General features: G+C 35.0%; 1 protein-coding gene across 5 annotated transcripts in view; it reads left to right on the forward strand.

Moving 5' to 3' along the window:
- The window catches only part of LOC117125264 (mediator of RNA polymerase II transcription subunit 25-like), a 49,918-nt gene that overhangs the window by 22,840 nt on the left and 11,914 nt on the right, over window positions 1–15,164 (forward strand). For 4 of the 5 annotated variants that reach the window (XM_033271729.1, XM_033271730.1, XM_033271732.1 and 1 more), the window contains 7 exons: window positions 3,884–4,004; window positions 5,148–5,301; window positions 7,898–8,062; window positions 8,676–8,798; window positions 9,277–10,193; window positions 13,661–13,751; window positions 14,557–14,738. In XM_033271729.1, coding sequence (XP_033127620.1) covers window positions 3,884–4,004; window positions 5,148–5,301; window positions 7,898–8,062; window positions 8,676–8,798; window positions 9,277–10,193; window positions 13,661–13,751; window positions 14,557–14,738 — 1,753 coding nt within the window. The remainder of the gene's footprint in view (window positions 1–3,883; window positions 4,005–5,147; window positions 5,302–7,897; window positions 8,063–8,675; window positions 8,799–9,276; window positions 10,194–13,660; window positions 13,752–14,556; window positions 14,739–15,164) is intronic. The other variant, XM_033271731.1, reaches the window with a different exon arrangement.

A 15,164-nucleotide genomic window follows, 5' to 3' on the forward strand; every position in this document is an offset into this window, starting at 1 on the left:
GTCAATATAACATTTAATTTGTCATTTGAAAGGATAAAATTTAAATTTAAGTTTTATGACACTAATACGAGGTCAAATCAATTGACAGACATTATACTGCTGTACAAACATTCTTAAATTTAGAAAATTCAAACATCATTTAAAAATGTTAATTTTTATTGGAAGTACAATAGTTTGTTCGTTCATGTGAGTCCATAATTACAGTAGGTACACAGGTGGTATGCAGCGCTTTTAGTGAATGATTGCGAATAATGGATTATTTGTTGTTATCAGTTGACTGGAACAGTCATAGCAGGGTCACCACGTGCAGGTTAACAGCATGACCCCCAATATACCTACATGTAACCGGTGGATTTGATTTTTTTTCTCTAAAAATAGGATGGTCAATTATATGACATTCAATTTTGTCATTTGAAGGGATAATATTATAGTCTTATGACAATGAGAGATTGAACCAATATGTTTTCAATAATTCACAGACATACGGTACACTACAGTAAAAACATTCTTAAACTGTTTGATTATTTGTTGAATTAATTTGTGGTTAATACATTAATTGTTTTTTCCTCTAAAAATATGATAGTCAATTATTTCATTCAATTTGTCGTATAAAAGGATAAAATTATAGTCTTATTATGACACTGAGAGAGGTCAAATCAATTTGTTTTCAATAATTGACAGACGTAATTATTATTATTCTATAGTACAACATTCTTAAATTTCCAGCAAATGCAATATCCTTCCTTCATTCGTTTGTTCCTAGACACTGGGTCTACGACATTTATTGATCTTAAATAGGCCTCCATCACTTACAAAAGAAATATACAAAAACTTAAATAAATGTAACTGAATTGACATGCTTGTTTCTGATTTTAAGAAAGTAAAATTATTTTTGGAAGGAAATTTATGATACAGAAGTGGTATTACTGGTACAGTAGAAATATCTTTATAATTAATTATGTTGCGTTAAATTTTCAAACATTTTTTCTAATGTCAATAAGTAAAGCATTATTTGAAGTATTTTTTCCATATTTTTATTTTTATGTAGAGTTTATTCTTTTACTGTATTAAAAAAACATGTTTTAAAAGATCCGTATGATCATTATCATCATCATTTCAACAACAGGAATTCCCTATAAGAGTCCTATATTTAAGCAGTTCCTAGCTGTGCTGATAGAAGAGGTCAGGTTGGGGTCAGAATCTATAGGAACTGAAGTATTCTACCATAATAGCGCAGGGGTGTATCATCCAGGATTTTTTCTGGGTGGGTCGTGATCATAAATTTTTGGACCTTTTCAGTGGGAGACAGGAAAATCGATTACAGCGCCACCAGCTTAAAGCGTATGGCAGGCTGAGTTTCAGAATTGCTGGAATAGAGATACAGTAGATTACTGTACGTCATGCAATTGGCAAGATCTTGCTGGTACCTCATCAATGCTTTTTCATTTATGTCATTGTGAAAAGGCCCTAGAAAAAAATGTTTTTGGAAGAAAATGTGCACTTTTGAAAATTTTTTTTTGGTTTGGTGGTGGGGGGAGGAGGTAATTCGACCTTCCCGACCCCCCTCTCCCCCTTGCATACACCCATGTAGTGAATTTTATCATTTTGGTGGTGTTTGCTTGACAAAGGGAGTTTCGACCAAAGCATAGATTCCTCTTTTTGTGGGTCTGATCTTCATCATACCAATCACTATTATCTGCTACAGTACTACAACTGTACTCTACTGCTCCCTGACATATACGGTAGGAAGCATTGGCCTCTTTTTTTTCTGCCCATAAACACAAAATTTTGTAAACTTTTCGGATGTTTAAATCACACCCAGAATTGGTAGGCCGGAGACAAGCATGTTACAAACAAGTCCTCAAGTGCAGAGAAATCGTAATTGTTTAAACTATCTGGAAAACCCATCCTTTGGGACACCCTTTTATTATTAAGGGAACACTTTCTTGGCCTCAAAACGAGGCAAACTGTGGCAAAGAAAAGCCAAACTAGTCTCTTGTCTCAAATCATGTTTCGAAGATAATGGCCAAAACATGCTTTTAAACGCTGTATTAATATTCTAAAAATCATTTTTTTTTTTGAGTAGTGACTGGTTTGGCTTGTCTTTGCCACATATCTTTTATTGCAGCCAATCCCTATTTGGTGGACACCCCTATTTAAGGGGACACTTTATTATTGCTGTAGGTGTCCCCTTAATAGGGGTTCCACTGTATCTGAAGATCAAGCTTTATCTACAGTACATCATTCAACTTTAATTTAATCAAAAGACATGGCAAACCAAACATCCTGAATATTACACTTCGAACAGGATTTAAATTAACAAGATTTCACAATTCCAGAAACTGTTTACATTGCAAGTCAAGCTGTATTGTGTGCTTACAGCCGGCAATAAGCATAAGACAGCTCTTTATAATATTCGTCTGTAAATGAAACTGAAAATTGTCTTTATTCATTTCAGCGCAATATATAAATTTTACATTTGGTTACTTTATCTTGTACAGTATACCTTTGCCTTTGAGGCATACATAACGCAATAATTACAGTATCTCTATTGAAACTGATTTTTTTTTTAAATTCTTTCAAGCACAATATAAATTTTATATTTGGTTTTACTATATCCTGTATACCTTTCCTTTCAAAATGTGTTAACTGAGGCATACACACAGTAATTATTGTCTCTATTGAAACTGACATGTTTAATATTCATTTTAGTACAATATTAAATTTTATATTTGGTTACTAATGAGGAACACATGCTGTATGGTATGTTCACACACACAGCGTAAGGCTGGTGTAACATATGCCTTGTGTATGTGTGAACTAGAAGCGTTATTAAAGCCACCCACAACGCCACGTCCGTGGCATTATTAACGCCACCTGCAAACCCCAGATAAGTTAACGCATTAGAGCTAACGCCTGTAATGCTCGATTGAGTTTGACCTCAGGTCAAGTCATTGACCAATCATGATTAGTTTTGCAAAAAACAAACAGGCTACTCCGAAAAGAAATTGCACGGCCAGTCGTGTTCATTCACGGTGTTCTTCAAGGTTTTTTAAAGTGTATTGTCCTAATATTGGGAAGTCTATTAATTTCCATTGTAACATTGAACAATGCCTAAAAATAGACCTCATTGGAATTTAGGGCAGTCCTGAATTTTGGGATTTAATGCCAAAAAATATCCATCCTCAGATGGTGGCGGAGAAGTTGCGAAGAATTGATAATGACCAAAGCCAAACAAGCAATTATGATTTCCGTGTCTAAGCCTACATATACACCTCATGAAACTTTCTTCAATAAAATGTAGTAAAAACCATCACCCATCAACAGTGTGTACAACAAACACTAACACTGCAGCTGTTTTGTAATAGTCTTCCAATCATCAACATGATGCCAGCGTTAATATAGCGAACGCTGTTTGTGAGAAAACTTGGGAATTTAGTCCGTGGGTTAGCTTAGCCCTGCGCAAGCTACGCCAGCCTTTACGCCGTGTGTGTGAATATGAATATATACCGCATACAGTAATTGTAGGATTGCATTACAAATTACAAGCAGTGGATTTTAGGTAGGGGGAGGGGTGGTTACTTACAGTATAGGGTTATACAGTAGTACCCTCATGAGCATGGGTGTTGACTGGGAAGTGGGGTGGGGGCGATGACAGCGCAAATTAGCTCCACTAGTAGAGCTAAAATGATTTAATTCCTCCTTCTCAATTTTCGTGGTTCCCTGTTTGTGCTATTTTATGTGCTGTTCTCTTTACCTAAGAACTATTGAAAAATCATATAAAAAATATTCACAATTTTTTAAAGATAATTTAGAAGTTTAATTTCTGATTGATTGTTAACTTGTTGTATTAGAAACACAATATTTTGTTTTTATTTTTTAGGATCAACTATAAGCAACAGTGTGTTTTGTTCTGTAACACGCCGCCCTTTGATGCACCAATCATGGAAGGTCCACGCTACATGGGGTACACTGCAGACCAGGTTGCTTCCAAGATGGCAGAGGTTAGTACATGAATTCTCTTAGGTAATGATTATAAGCAATGATGGTAAATTGAATATATACTCATACTGTATATTACCAATAGGGAAATAATGTATCTATGAATTATTATTAATGGGTTGCTATAGTATATCAGTAGGAAAGTGATCTATAGGTTAGCTCATGAATAATGCATTTTTGATTATAAATATTTATTAGCAATGTTTAATTGATTTCTATAGTGTATCAGTAGCAAAGTAATCTATTAAAGTTAGCTCATGAATAATTCATATATAATAAATATTTATTGGCAATGGATATTAATTGATTGCTACTGTACATCAATAGGAAAGTATAGAAATTCATATTTTTAACAAATTTTCATATAATGTTTTTTTAGCAATGGTTGTTAATAATTAATTGCTATCAAAGAGGAATACACTAAGTTTGGTACATGATCATTCATAGGCGACGATGATCATATTACCAACTTTGGTGGTTAATTGAGGACTAGCTGTGTCAATAAAAGAGCACTCCAATGGATGGACTTTATACAGGAAACATGACATCAAAATGATTAGAAATTTTATATGGAGAAACACGATGAACAATTTGAAAAACTGATATAACAATTTCTGCTAACATGCACTTACTTATTAAACCAGGAATAAATTTGGATGTTCTATTCTGAACAGACGGAGAGAGATTTGATTCAGAATTTTTTTTATTTCAAAGTGTAATGATTTTTACTATATAATATTAATTTTTAGTATTTTTTAATTATTCAAGTTCTGTATTAATCAACAATTTTGTTATTTTGTTTATTTGTTATTTTGTATTGATATAGCACCTTTCCTTTAGTTTACAAAACACTTTCTGTTGTCATTGGAATACACATGTGTTGCTGCAATATTAGTGCAGTAGCAGACAACCTTACCAGGTACCAATTTATTAAATCTTGGGTTGATAGAAGCAACAAAGATAAAGTGCCTAACTCAAGGGCACAAGCTAAGTGCACTGCAAGGGGTTGAAAACCCAACCTCAAGGCTGGGAAACCAAATTGTTCCTGTGTGCCAAACCACTTCCTTTTAATAACAGTTAATTTTTAAGATAGCAACATATATCTGACAACATAATTATTATAACTGATAATTTCTAACCTATAGCGTGGTGTGAACTTATCAGTGGTCAGTCCAAGGAAGCTGTATCCATTGCAGCGCCTGTTCGAGCGTGCCTTGGGGGATGTTCAGATGTCCTCTATGAAAGATTATTCAGTTGACCCTCATCACATGGTACTACTAAGGGGGTTTCAGTTAAAAGGTGAGTTTTTAGAATCTTGTTGGATGAAATTGATATCTTGCAGATGATGACATTTTGTGAGAAGACATTTTTGTATCTTGCGTTCAAGATGATTCTATCTGGTAAGATGTTATTGTCTTGGAGATATCGCTATGATGTGCGATGCTCCTGTCGTGTAAGAATTAAAATGTTTATAGTGCAACACTACACATTGCCATCTTTGAGATGTTGCTATCTTGTAGATGTTATTATTTTGTGAGATTTTGCTACAAAAACCTTGTGAGATGCTGCTATTGTGTAAGATGTTGCTACAGAACCTTGTGGGATGTTTCAATCTTGTGAGATGTTGTTGTGTGAGATGTTGCTATCTTGCAGGTTTTTGCTATAATGTATGTTACTATCTTGTGAGAGATGTTGCTACTGTATATCTACATGAGATGTGCTATCTTTATGTGTTGAGAGATGGTATATATATTTTTTGAAATGTTTACTGTGATGCATTTTACTATCCTTTGTGAGTTGTTGATATCTTGTGAGTTCTTCCCATCTTGTGAGATGTTGGTATCTTGTAAGGTGTTGTTATGTAATATACTGCTCTTTTGCGAGATGTTGCTATCTTGTGAGATGTTCCTGTTTTGTTAGATATTACTATTTCATGAGGTGTTGTCTTACGAAATGTTATCTTTTGAGATTTGGCTGTATATTGTGAGGTGGTACTATATCTTGTGAGATGTTGCATATCTTCTGGGATGTTTCTATTTTATGAGATGTTGCTATATTGTGAGATGTTGAGTGTCCTGTGAGAAGTATATTTTTAAATATGCTACAGTATTTTCTGAATGTTCATTGCATGTTCTGGCCACTGCTGTATTGCAATATTTTCTTTGCTGGTTACTATGCTTTTTGTGGCTAAATGTAAGGCTTGAATACAGTATATATATTCAATACATTGATTGAATGTAAACTTGTGCTGTCGTCACTGGAGATAAAATTTACCAACTCTGCCAAAATAAATAATACTACCACCAGTATAATGAACTCATATACTAATTGCTATTCTGTACTTCATTGCATGTATTCTCACCCTACTTCGACGCTATTGGTTCTGATAATGTTAGATTAAAAATTGATTTTTTAAACATAAAGCAAAATAACATGGTTCCCCAAAGATGTACTGTCCCTTGCAAAATATCCCCACCTCCCCCCCCCTCCCCACCATAAAAAAAAAAAAAAAAAATTGTAGGTATCACTAAAAATAATTTTTAAAATTAATTTGCTTAATATTTCAATGTACAGTAACATAAAATGATCATAGAAATTTGTGTATTTAAAAAAATGTTTAACATATAATTTTACAGCAAAAAATGGTAGGAACACTTCACTGGAACTGTTTATTATGTTTTTTTTTTCATCATTATCCATTATAAAAATAAGGGTACACATTTTTAAAATTCAATAATTTCTGTGCTTAAATTAATTTCAAAATTATATTTTTATGATTTTTTTTGTTGTGCTTGCCTTCCAATCACAGACTTTGGGCATAATCATGTTAACACGTTGACTGCCAGACCTTTTTTAGGTCCCTTCCCTTGTGTGGCAGAACAAGTATACATGTAGAGACATACTTCTATCTAGTCATACATCATCAAAATGGTGTGTCTAATAAATTGGCGGGAAAATATTAGGGACAAGAAAACTCGTCGCTGGCACTGGGACAGCATTTGTTGTTATCCCTGCCAAGTGCGTGTTTTCTCGCCTGTTTTCTGCATGGGTTGGTATATGTTCAGAGGGCGCTCACTCGTGCAATTGATTGTACTGCCGGCAAGATAACACGACAAACATACATCTGTTATTTGTACGTTATTGTCTAGGTGTATGTTCCCCGAACTACCAGCCGTTTAGTCTGTGATTCTGTAATGTATAACAAAGAAGTAATAAACGCTACAGCAGATTGTTACCCCAATTTTGACGAGTATAGTCGTCGCTAGCAGCTTCAGCAACACCCTGTTTGACAAGTATAGTCGTTGCTGGCAGCTAATGTGTTGATGTGAGAATTTTTGTTGACAGCGCCTAAAAATATTTTCGCTGTCTAATTGTTGAAAATTGCGCTTAAACCTTATTCACAAGACGTACTAAATTTTTTATAGGACTTAATAACAAGATATTTATACCAAATCACTGTCATCTACAAATGGGTGAATTAATGTAAGCCTAATATAATTGATGTGCAGACAGAAGAAATACTGTAAGCGCAATGCTACAGTAAAAGATAATTTTCACCCTATTAGCATGTGCATAGGTTAATTTAACCTTAAATTTTTCAGGAGTGTTCAGGCCACCGAGATGTCTGTTTTTCGTACTACATAGATATGATATAGTGTGGGGGCGCTTGCTAATTTTTTCACAGTAATAGTCCTGTGTATTTTGTCTCGTGTAAATCGAGTATTTGTTTATAGAGCGCCATAATGTTTAATTCATTTAATGTGTAATATCATCAGCTAATTTTTCGGGACTAGTTGTAAATGTTGCCCTCTATAGTTTAGTATAAAACATGTGATAACTCTGAAACAAGGCCTTTGATTTTTGATTCTGGATTGTCTGCTGTTGCTCTCAACAGAACAACCCTCGCACATCAGTATGGACAGTCAAAATTCTCAAGCAGGGAAGACTGTAGCCACTACCCCTGTGGCCAAAGTGGCACCAATGAGCGGTACGGTGGCCAGTAGTGTAAATACCAATAGCAGTACAGCAGGGTTCACAAAGCCCTCTCCAACTTTAGCAGGTTCGCCATTTTTATTTTGTTGAGTTTATTTTAAATCATTTTATTTATACCGATTCTGTGTTTAAACTGAATGTATACATGCCTGTGTGATTGACTGCTTGCACTATCTATATTGACTGGAGTTTTTATCAATATCTCATACATTAATCTGAGGTTATTCCATAAGGGAAATTAACCAGAATTTGTAAGCAAGCACACAAAACTAATTGGTAATATATCATTAGTTATGAAAACTTTAAATTATTTTTTCTGTATATAATACACAGATTCAATACATATCAAAAGTTCCCAAGTCTACTGCCCTCAATCTTATCATTCTATTTCCTCATGTACATTGCTGTATTGTGAAAATTAATATTCTGTTTTCATTTTTCTATGCACTTTTTTCATGCCACTATGTTCTTGAATCCCTTTACATTTGTCTTGATCTATTTCTTATCCAGCAAATTAAGCCCTTTTCCGTTTACCTTTAATACAAAAGTCTTGTTTTATTTTGCTTGAAAGAAAATCATGCTCCATTAATTTTTTTGTTTATTTATAAAACAATTTTGATTGCCATTTGTATGATCATTTATTAAAACACAAGTTCAAAGTTTCTTATATTCTTTTTCAGGAGGGGGAACACAGGTGCTAAGCCCCAGACCTGTAGGTGGTGGGGGTCATATTGGTATTGGCTCACCCTCATCTCAAGTTACAAGTGGATTTAAAGTACCTGGAAGCAATGCTTCAAATCCTGGTAATGGATTACATAATATTATTAATGACAATGATATTAATAATAAATAATATTTTAATATGAATGAAATGTAATGATATCGAAATAAAACTCCGGAGTAAATATAAAAAAATTAACAATGAATCTTGCATTATTCTAACACTACTGTATAACACCTATTAAGGGATATCCTGTGGACCATAACGGCACAGATGGTGGTGTGAGTGGATTAGCAACTAATCTGTATACCGGGATACATTCCGTTCATCTTTTTTTTTATCAATGTGTACAAAAGATTGACATGAGTGTTGACTCACACAGAACAGCTTAAAAGTCTCTCCCAAAAGTGTTTTATAAACCTCAAGATGAAACACAGGACAACATCAATTGAAATCTGAGCTATGAGAGTTAAGATGAGGTTTATAATAGGCATATTATTTACCTATCATAATTAATAATATGTATGCATTAACATTTAATCTATGATTTTTTGTTCAAGGAATTGTTAATGCAAACAACAAGATCCCACAATTTTCTCAAGGAAATATGCAGATGAAGACAGCTAATCAGGCAGTTGCCAAAGTTACACCACAGCAAGTTCAAACACAAGCGAGTTTGACCACAGTGTCAAGCCAACAGTTCAGCACGTATCAAACACAACCAGGAGTCGTCTCGCAGCGTATAAATACAACGATGAATAACCAAGTCTCAGCTGCAAATCAAATGCCAAGCAATCAGGCACTGGTCAACCAAATGACAGGAAATCAACAATTGACCAATCAAATGCAAAGCAATCAACAATTGACCAACCAAATGCAAGGAAACCAACAGTTAACCAGTCAGATGCAAGGAAATCAATCGCTAACAAATCAAATGCAGGGTAACCAATCTCTGCCCAATCAAATGCAAGGAAATCAATCATTGACCAATCAGATGCAAGGAAATCAAGCATTATCCAACCAAATACAAGCAAATCAATTATTATCAAATCAAATGAATCAGACACTAGGCAACCAAATGGGGAATCAAGGACTTACAAATCAAAATATGATGATGAGTAGATCGACAGCATTACAAGGAAACCAACCTTTGACCCCATCAGGACTTGTAAAACCTATGGCAAACACAAAGGGGCAAGGAATTGTACAGATGCCAAACCCTATCGAAGCGATGGGGAATAGGCCCAGAGTAGTAAATCAACCGGCAACTCAACCAATGATGCAGCATGCAAGGCCAGGCTTGGCTCAACAACGAGCTAAGTTATTGCAGCAGCAGCAGCAGCAGCAACAGCAGAATGTATCTGCCAGTATGAATTTCACAACAAACCCATCAACCGCACAACCAAAATTACTTCCTGGTCTACCAGTAGCTTCGTCTGCATCACAACCAAACGTTACCATCAAACCATTGTATGATGTAAGCCATTCTTTTTGTATTATGAAATTATATTTTCACTTCCAAAACCGGGCGGCTGGCAGTCGTCGACGAGATTCTAGGGAGAATGCAATGCAGGCAAAACAACGTAACTGACATTTTTGTCGATTTTGAGATAATATCATTTGGGAATATATTAAAACACATCTGAATGACCTGTGAACATTTCAGGTCTCAATAATGAGTTGTTTCGGAGATAGCACCACCTACCTTTAAGCACAAAACTTAAAATCTAGTGATTTTTCGTTGGCAAAACAATGTAACTACAAGATTACGTGGCAAAACAACGTATCTACGATGAAGATACATTGTTTTGCCTGGGAAAGGTATTATTATGAGCTGATGGAGTTTAGCAAGGCAAAATCAAATGGTTATTGGTGTTTTCATATCAATAATCTTAACAGCAATGTATGAACAAGCTAGGTATAATGCATGTAATTGTCCCAAACTTGATAAATTCCAAAAATATATTGCTTTTGCAACAATACCGCACCTGACGTGTTTCCGAGGCAAAATAATGTATCTGTAATTATCGCTAATAACTTTGCAATAAACAAACGGTTGTATTTAAAATTTTAAATATAATCGCAATATCTATAATTTGAAAAGGGTACGGCAATTTATTGCAAAGTTGCGAACATGTAAACTTTAACTCTATTTTTCTCCAAAAGTGAAAATTTCAAGTACCGGTGTGTTTTGCCACGGAACGGCCGCACGATGCGTACGCAACGGAGCGTTCCTAATGACAATCTGTTCAGACTGCTACCGGCAGTGCACAGTTTTTTTGTCAAAGAAAATTTGATGGTGTGGACAGAGCTTAACTAGTTGTAACAAAGCTAATTCCCGAAAATATTGCTGCTTCTATGCTTTTGTTTGCGTTCCAACACAGCTCTGACTGTCCCCCGTTGCAATCTCTATAATGATCTCTTTCTATGCCGTCGGTAGTATTGACAAAATCACATTTCTCACATAATTCGCTTGATAGGGTTACAGTATTGAATTTAGGATCATCATGATTCAAAATTAAATAACACATGATGAATGTGAACACCGATTGAAAGGCAAGATCATGCACAAAGCATACTTTGTAACATCTTGCGACGATTTTTTACTAGTCTTGGAGAGGACAATAGGGACAGAGGTCAATTTTTCTGTGTTGGGCAGGCCTGGACCTCTGTAGTCCGGAGCCACTTTGAGATCTTCAAAAAATATTAATTTGCTTTAATATCCAAATAGAGTGTTTTTCGAATTTGCTGACAGCAATTGCTGTAGAAAGGGCCTTCCACTGCTGTCGTAAATCCCAAGATCGACAGCAAGCTTTTAGCTGTCGAGTTGCTTATTCCTAGGACAGGACCTAGGAACGGATTTTACCCTTAAAAATAATACAAACCTGTCTCTTATACACATCTAGAGGTGTATAATTAAACACGTCTGAATTACCTGTGAAAATTTCAGGTCTCAATAATGAGTTGTTTCGGAGATAGCACCACCTATCTTTAAGCAAAAAACTTAAAATCTAGTGATTTTCTATGGCAAAACAATGTAACTTCAATGTTACATGGCAAAACAACGTATCTACGATGAAGATACATTGTTTTGCCTGGGAAAGGTATTGTTATGAGCTGATGGAGTTTGGCAAGGCAAAATCAAATGCTTATTGGTGTTTTCATATCAATAATCTTAACAGCAATGTATGAACAAGCTAGGTATAATGCATGTGATTGTCCCAAACTTGATAAATTCCAAAAATATATTGCACTTGCAACAATACCGCACCTGATGTGTTTCCGAGGCAAAATAATGTATCTGTAATTATCGCTAATAACTTTGCAATAAACGAACGGTTGTATTTAAAATTTTTAATATAATCACAATATCTATAGATATACAATCCTGTAAAATTTGAAAAGGGTGCGGCAAATTATTGCAAAGTTGCGAACATGTAAACTTTAACTCTATTTTTCTCCAAAAGTGAAAATTTCAAGTTACGGTGTTTTGCCACGGAACGGCCGCACGATGCGTGCGCAACGGAGCGTTCCTAATGACAATCTGTTCAGACTGCTACCGGCAGTGCGTGCCTGGCTTAACAGCAAGTATGCATCGTAGGCTGCTCAAAAGTTAGAATCCAATAACCAAGCCATGTCTACCCAATCCATATGAAGATGAAATGTAAAACTCTGTCTATCAAATTTTATTTGACAAAAAACATGTGACATGCCTGAATATGGTCATGATGACATCACATCATGACCATATATAGGCACATCATGACTATATATAGGCACATCATGACTATATATGGGCATATAACAGTTTTTTTGTCAAAGAAAATTTGATGGTGTGGACAGAGCTTAACTAGTTGTAACAAAGCTAATTCCCGAAAATATTGCTGCTTCTATGCTTTTGTTTGCGTTCCAACACAGCTCTGACTGTCCCCCGTTGCAATCTCTATAATGATCTCTTTCTATGCCGTCGGTAGTATTGACAAAATCACATTTCTCACATAATTCGCTTGATAGGGTTACAGTATTGAATTTAGGATCATCATGATTCAAAATTAAATAACACATGATGAATGTGAACACCGATTGAAAGGCAAGATCATGCACAAAGCATACTTTGTAACATCTTGCGACGATTTTTTACTAGTCTTGGAGAGGACAATAGGGACAGAGGTCAATTTTTCTGTGTTGGGCAGGCCTGGACCTCTGTAGTCCGGAGCCACTTTGAGATCTTCAAAAAATATTAATTTGCTTTAATATCCAAATAGAGTGTTTTTCGAATTTGCTGACAGCAATTGCTGTAGAAAGGGCCTTCCACTGCTGTCGTAAATCCCAAGATCGACAGCAAGCTTTTAGCTGTCGAGTTGCTTATTCCTAGGACAGGACCTAGGAACGGATTTTACCCTTAAAAATAATACAAACTGTTGATTGTTGCTGTAGAAGAAGAATAAATTGCTGTATGAAAGCGATAGCCCACAGCCACTACTTGCTGCTGGTGGAGCATTTTGAGGAAATTCCAACCCTGTGATTACCCTAATATTGTGGTTTAAAGCTCAGTTTTTGGCATATTAAAGCCATAAAATCTCTCTACTAAGAATCCACCTGGATTATATTCAGGGACCCTGACTGAGGCTCTAATCATTACTCTTCATCAGATATCCCTGTCAGATTCCACCCAACTTTTAGTCTGCTAAAGCTAACTGATGCAGTGTAAATCGACCTCTAAATACTGATGCAGTATTTCATTGGTCTATTCTTGTAATTGGCACCAAGCGACAGTCCAGTCCCGTAGGTTTTTTTTAAAGACTTAGTGTGAGGGCCAAAAATTAATGAATCGCATTTTGTTATTGTATTTTACTAAGACATATACAACATTAATTAAAGAATATAGACAGGAAATTGTAAATTCAAGTTCAGACATAAACTGGATTTTTCTTGTCTGTGTAGGCCAACACAGTGGTTCCCCAGGGAGCCCAACAGGCTGCAGAAGCTGCCCTCATCACGGCTCGTACACAAGCAATGGACTGGCAGAACAGGCGTGAGTTGCTATCTAAATTTATTGTCATATTTGTATTGTTATGACATATTTTATAAAAGCAAATTTTAAAGTTGATTTATATACATTAAAGGTCTTTTCAGGCACTTTCTTGTAAAGCCATTTTTCATAAATAATAGGAAATTCAACTAGAATTTTATGGGGTTTTTTTTAAATGTTTAGAGGCAATTTTCTCAAAATGTGTTTTTAGACATCTAAATTTGAAAGTGATCTTACTCTTATAGAAACTTGATTTTGAAAGACTATTGAGCTTTATAACTTCATCTCTATATATTAATTGTTCATGTTTTGTATTGAAAGGCTAATTTGTGACACTACTTCACAATTAGTTATAAGGCAACACATGGAATTTTAAAATGTGGCCATAGATATCTTGGAAATGTTTTAATAGTTATAAAAGAATTTTGAAAGTTCCCCATGGAAAGGTCATAAATCGAAAGGTCCACTGGTTAATCTCAGATAAGAAAGTTTAATACATACTCAATAAATTGAAATGCATGCCATTGTTTTGGGATTCAATATTTTGACATTAATCATGTCATTATCATGAATGATTCCTGATTATGACATTAATGTTGAAATATTGAATCCCAACATGATGGCATGCATTTCAATACTTGGCGTATGTACAGGATTATACTTTCTGAAAGTTTTTTTTAAAATTGTTCATAGGAAAGTAATAGAGTTTAGATTATTGGTGAGAGAATAATCAAATGTAAGAACCATTACAAACATTGTATTTTATAACATTCCACATCTAAACAAGTCCTAAATGTTATATTTGAAGCTGCAACGAACAACCAGCCAAACATGCCGATGCCAAACTTTCCTCAACCGACTATGAACCCTTCCCAGCAGCAGCAGGCGCCAAACATACCAAGACTACCGACAGCACCAGTGATGAAGCTACCAGGTGTTAGACAACCGATACCAAATGCACAACCAACCCAGATGGCAACCAAACCAATGGTAACTAATGAAATATTTCTTTTATTTTTGTAGATGGATTTATTTTATTTATAGAATGGTGGTATTTATCAGTATCTCTGGAATTCTTTTGTCCTGGTTTGTCAACATAATACAATTTTAGCAATTACAAAATCAAAGATAAACCCCATCTCCAAATTTTTAGTTGATATTCTGCGCCTGGTTGTAGCGTGTATTTACAAAACCAACAATAAGTAAATTAAAATATTATAATCCCAAACAATTTCACTGAAAATAAACAAGTTGTAGCAAAAATTGAATTTCAATTTACTGGTATTTTTTATGTAATTGTGGGTGGTTTTGGTCTGTGACTGCTTAGCTGCCGTAAAGAGGCACTTATTATAGCTACAGGTTTACATCATTCCACAACAACAGGGACTGAAATGAACCATAGCATCGTGGTAAACC

This window comes from Anneissia japonica, unplaced genomic scaffold (genome assembly GCF_011630105.1).
Source record: "Anneissia japonica isolate Jap-2015-1 unplaced genomic scaffold, ASM1163010v1 scaffold690_len516080_cov150, whole genome shotgun sequence".
Taxonomy (NCBI): Eukaryota; Metazoa; Echinodermata; class Crinoidea; order Comatulida; family Comatulidae; genus Anneissia; species Anneissia japonica.